Source organism: Pygoscelis adeliae, unplaced genomic scaffold, assembly GCF_000699105.1.
Source record: "Pygoscelis adeliae isolate BGI_AS28 unplaced genomic scaffold, ASM69910v1 Scaffold114, whole genome shotgun sequence".
In the NCBI taxonomy this organism is placed as follows: domain Eukaryota; kingdom Metazoa; phylum Chordata; class Aves; order Sphenisciformes; family Spheniscidae; genus Pygoscelis; species Pygoscelis adeliae.
The window spans coordinates 5045924-5051136 of NW_008824587.1; the positions used below are offsets into that span (position 1 = coordinate 5045924).

Consider the following 5213-nt stretch of genomic DNA (forward strand, 5'->3'; position numbering starts at 1 on the left):
GGGCTCTTTGCCACGGCGGTGCCGGAGGAGCAGCTGGGGGGAGGCTGGGAGAGGTCCCCGCGGAGGGCCTTCGGGCCCAGCCGGTGTCTGCGCGGCGCCGGGTCGCCGAGGGAAGCGGGGTCCCTGCCCGCGGTTGTGCGGGGCGGGGTGCAGGAGCAGTAAGTGCCCGGGGCTGTGCCCCATGTTTTACGTGTTCACGCCTGTTACGTTCCCACTCGCGCCGTCACAGCGGCCTTTGGGCTATGGCTGGATGGGGGGGCGATACATGATCCCTCACCTTCCTCCAGCCCTGGGTGGTTCTTGGCCCTGCCAGCGGAGCAGAGCTTTCTTCCAAGGCTGTGTTGACAGTCCCCCAGTCCAGCAGCATGTCGTCGCGCTTCGCTCATGGCTCTTTTCCTCTCCACAGCTGGCAGAAAGGGCTGGACTTCTCCTCCTGTGGCCAGTGGGAGGAAGCCATCACCTGCTATTCGAAAGCCATCAACCTGGATCCGCAGAGGGTAAAGGGTCCCCAAAGGGCTAGGGATGCGCTAGGCTGGGAGCCAGAGAAGGGAGGCAGCATCATGAAGCCTGGCTCTCACGCTGGCATCTGGCTTCAGGATGCTGTTAACATCTCACCAGGCTGATCCTAGGTAGTTTGAGCAGAACTGGGCTGGGCCAGCGTGGGCTGAGGGTTGTCCGTGGTACAGGCAGAGCTGTATGAGCAGCAGGCAGAGGCCTTCCTCCAGCTCTGTGACTTCCAGTCAGCCATGCTGAACTTCAGGAAGGTGCTCACGCTGGTGCCTGCGTGGGAGCAGCCCTGCCTGGCTCTCCTGGCCCTTGTCCTTGACCTGCAGGTCAGCCACCACTCCCCTTCCTCTGTCCGCAGCCCTGGCCTGTGGCCAGGCTGGCAGGGCTTCCCTGCAAGGCCGATGTCTGCTCGACCAGGAGCTCTACTGCGAGGCCCTGGAGGCCTTCACACGGGCAGCCGAGCTGCAGCCTCACCGCAGGGTGTTTCACCAGAGGAGGTAAAGCCAGGGCAGCGCTAGGTTGTCCAGGGCTGGCCCTGCTGTGGGCTGCTTCCAGCCTTGCCCGTCTCCTCTTGCAGCATCGTGTGTCTTGCGGCTCTCAACAAGTTCCCAGAATGTCTTCAAATGCTCAACAGAGACCTGGAGGAGGATGCGAGGAACCCTGATCTGTATGTGCTCTGTGCCTCCTTCTACGAATGCTTTGGGCAGGTACAGCCGCTCCAGTCCCCAAGGGGCCCTGCTGCCCTTTCCGGAGACTGGGGATGTGCTAGGAAGTGCCAGGCTCTGAGGGTACCTGCCCTCCCTGGACAGCTGGCCCTGTGTCACCAGGATATCCCATGGGCCCTGGAGCTGCAGCACGGAGCTGCCCAGGCCCTGAGGTGGAGGCTGCTGAGACGAGGCCAGGAGGCCAAGGCTGAGGTGGTGTCCAAGGTCCTGTGCGGGAACCTGCGTGGGGCCCTGCTCAAGATCAGCTTCGCCATCGAGAGTGACCCCTCAGCTGCTGAATTCTTCACCCTCAGGTAGTGAGAGTGTCACCACGGCCGGTTGTCCCCATCCACCTCTGAGCTCTCCTATCTCTGTCCCTGTGTCACAGGGGGGCCCTCCTCCGGTGGCTCAAGGACTTCAGTGCAGCCTGCAAGGACTTAGCCAGGGCGAGGGAGCTGGGGGCCAGGGGGACCCGGAGGCCCAGGAGGCTTGGTGGCAGCTGGCAGTCGCCTACAATGACTGTGCCGTGCACTGCTACGCCCTGAGCTGATTCGATGAGGCTGTGATGCTCCTTGGCGAGGCTCTGCGGGACGAGAGGCGGGAGAAGGGGCTCTGTGTAAACAGAGGAGGCAAGCAGCCGGGCTGGGCATCGCAGCGGGGTCCCCAGGGTGGGGGCAGTGGTGCGTGGACAGGGCTGGGGTGTCAGAGAGCAGCAGCTGCACTCGTGCATTGAGCATGTGTGGGGGAAGGCCCTGCACCGGGGTCCTGCGTTAGGGAGTGGTGGCTGAAGTGGGCAGTAGGGCCCTTGGGTTGTCCCTTGGTCCTGACCCCTGTTCACAGCTGTGCCCATCTGGATGGTTTCAGCAGTGGGGAGAGGTACCAGGAGCCGGGATTCACCACTGGTGGTTCGGCTCCCTCCCCGCGTGGCCTGTCCTGAGGCATGGCTGGGAATGGCTGTTCTCTTCCAGACTGGGCTGTGTCTCCTGCCTGGCGGAGCTCAGAGCTCTTGGCTAATGACGCTGAAATCTTTGTGGCTGGGGTGGGCTGGACACGTGCCGTGCGTGTTTCCCACTGGCACGGAGAGCTCCAGACAAAGCCCGGGGGTGGCAGCCAGCCCCCAGCCGCTCTCATTTAACCGAGACGCCGACGCTGCCTTGCTGCGGACTGCTTCCTTCGCCTGGGGGAGCTGGCCTGTGCACTTGCAGATTACCAGCAGGTGCTGGAGCTGAGCCTGGGGGACTGCGTTGTGCGGAGACGGGTTGCGGCAGCACTGCACGAGCAGGGCCAGCAGGACTTGGTGGCAAGGTGAGCAGGCGGGTTGGTGTGGTCTGCCCCAGGGCTGGCGGCAAGCCAGGCTGCCGAGCGTGCTCTCCTGTCCCCTCACAGGCAGTACCGGCAGGCAGAAGCTTGCTTCTCTGTGGCCGTTGAGCACGACCCCCAGAAACTGCTGTACTACCTGTGCCGGGCCAGGGCCTGCCTGTGACCGAGGAGGGTGGAGAGCATGAAGGAGGATGCCGCCCTAGGTCTGTGGCCCGACCCCACGGATGGCAAGGTACACATCCTTTCCCTCGTACGCTACCTTTTTCCAAGAAAGACTGTCTGTGCGGTCCTGAGGAGTGAGACTGGATGCCTTGCCCAAGAAACCTTGGAGAAAACGCTTCGGAGCCCCCCAGAACTCACCATTTCGGCTGATGTCGCCTGGTGTGACAGCAGCAATAGGTGCATGCTGGGGGGTAGTTTGTCTCGGGCGTTAGCCCACTAGTGCTGCCCACTCCAAAGGGGGGTTGCTCAAATCCCGAGTGCGAGGGTTTTGTTTGCTCTGGAGCATAGTGGCATGTTTCAGAACTCACTGCTGAAGTACTTGTGCTGGCAAAGGTGGGTTTTGCCCCTTTCTGCTCCTAAAAGGTGATGCAGGGTTGCTGGATGTCTACACTTGGCCTGGGAACCTTGTTCCAAGCAGGCGTCTCACTCCTTTTCAGCCCTCCCAGATAAAGGATCGCTTTGGGGGGTTGCTGCAGGCCCGTAGCATTGCCTTTGCACTGGCACTTGTCCCCAGGCTGCTGATGGCACTGGAGGATGATCCGAAGGAAGCGGTGCCTGAGGGCCCAGGGCTGCCCACGGGAGTAGGAGCTGTCCGAGGGACAGCAACTCGGGTGAGCAAGCCTGGGGTGCGGCAGCAGGGGCTGCAGGCTTGGATCTCGCACCCAGCCAGCGCACGGAGCAGCAGCGATAGCTGCTGCAGAAACAGCTGGTCTGCTACTGCGCCCGTCCAGCACCTCGCCTCGGCCCTCAGCTCCCTGCGTGCGGGGCCACCAGGCAGGCTTCGCAAAGCGACTCTCCCTGGGTAGGAGGTGACGTGGTTCCCACCTCCTGCTGCGCTGGCACTAGCCCTACGAACGTGGTGTTGGGACCCAGAGATGCGCTCTGCAGTGGGGGAAAAGTGCCGCTGGGGCAGAGAGAGCCAGTGGCCTCCCTGGACCTACGCTGGCTCCTCTGCAGAGGATGTCTGGCCCAGCTACTGCTGTTTCACCTCCTCCCCAGGGAAAGGCTGCTGTCTTGTTTCCAGTTACCTAGTTGGAGAGCATGAGCTCTGTGCCACTAAATCCCCAAAGTCCCATCGCATCAGGCAGCTGTTCCCACGCAACTGCAAATCTTCCAAGTCCTTCCGCACTAGCTGCAGTCAGGAATCCAAGTAAAAGACTGTTTCCCAACCGTTTATTTCATAAAAGATTTATTTTGAAATTTCCAAAAATGTTATGCATTTGTAGAGGCAGAATTTTTGGGTCTGTCTGTGGGCCAGCTCCTGGGCAGCATTTGGTTGTAGTCTAAAATCGCTGTCCCCAAAGCTCCGGCCCTGGAGCTGGAATGGTCCCAAGCGCTGGCAGCTCATTTCAGCACAGGGCCTGAGCGGAGCATCGGGAGCTTTGGGAAGTGAACCTGCACCCATCCCTTGGGCAGTTTGTTCCTAGAGAGCGAATGATTCTGGTTCCTCTGACCTGTTTTGCCATAACGGACTGCCCAGAGGAGATTAAAACCTGGGCAAAGGTCTTAATGCTGTGCACCCCATGCTTGGCAGTGTGGAGCACTAATCTTCTCTAAATCGTCCGCAGGTCCCCCGTCGTAAGTGACACTCCCCAGAAGCTGAACGGACGCTGGCCCAGCCAAAACCTGCAAGGTCTGACCAGCAGAAGGATGTACAAGAGGCTCAACAGCTCATAGCACCAACTCTCAGCCTGCTGTAGAAGTTATCACTGAATAAAAGGAATTTTCAAAACCGTTAGTAGCACTATAGGCTCCCCTGGAGGTAGGACTGAAATTTTTTGTAGCTAGTAGAACAAGCGAGAAGTCTTTTTGTTGTTGTTGTTGTTGTTTTCCTGGTTTGCTGCAGGGAAATCCTCTGGACCTTAAGGGAACGATGGATGTGGGGGTGGTAGGAAGAACCTGGCTCTTGGCAGATCAGGCGTTGCCATCTCCCACATTACCACCCCCCCTATGCTTGTCGATGGTGAAGCTGGTCCCTACCAGCACCTATTTCCAGTGAAAGGAAGCTGGGAAGAAGTTGGCTCAAACTTCCTTGAAAAGAAAACTTTGCTGCAATGTTGAAGGTGTTCACAGGCCAGCGCTGCAGGAGTCAGCACCGGCACTGTCACGTGGTACAAGAAGCTGAGGCACAGCCACGCTTCAAAAGGTTTTAAAAACCTGTTAAAATGCTGTAGGAAAGAAATATTCTTCTGTGGGCTCAGAATCTTGATGTGTTGGATATCAGTAGGTGCCAGGAGAGGGGAGAGCTGCAGGTGGGTGCTGCTGTGACAGGGTGAGAAACCTCCCCAACACTGCAGGACCTCTTAGCCTCTTCCCTTTGTCGTCACGGATGTCTTGGGTGGTGCGCCGGGCTGGTTGTACCCACCCTCCCCTGGCCAAGGGTAAATCAGTAAAGTGCTTTAAATCACATCACTTGCACTTGGTCCCGCATCCTGCAGCAGCCTCCTTGGGGCTGGAGAG

At 59.5% G+C, this 5213-nt stretch overlaps 1 protein-coding gene across 1 annotated transcript; it reads left to right on the forward strand.

Annotated features, from left to right (window-relative positions):
- Positions 1-365: 365 nt before the first annotated feature.
- TTC16 (tetratricopeptide repeat domain 16) lies at positions 366-4412 on the forward strand. The gene is given in 9 exon segments (XM_009322208.1): positions 366-497; positions 687-772; positions 834-1004; positions 1085-1214; positions 1335-1525; positions 1638-1838; positions 2373-2516; positions 2598-2763; positions 4322-4412. Coding segments are annotated over 8 exon segments (1152 nt in total). The 3' UTR covers positions 2695-2763; positions 4322-4412.
- Positions 4413-5213: the final 801 nt, after the last annotated feature.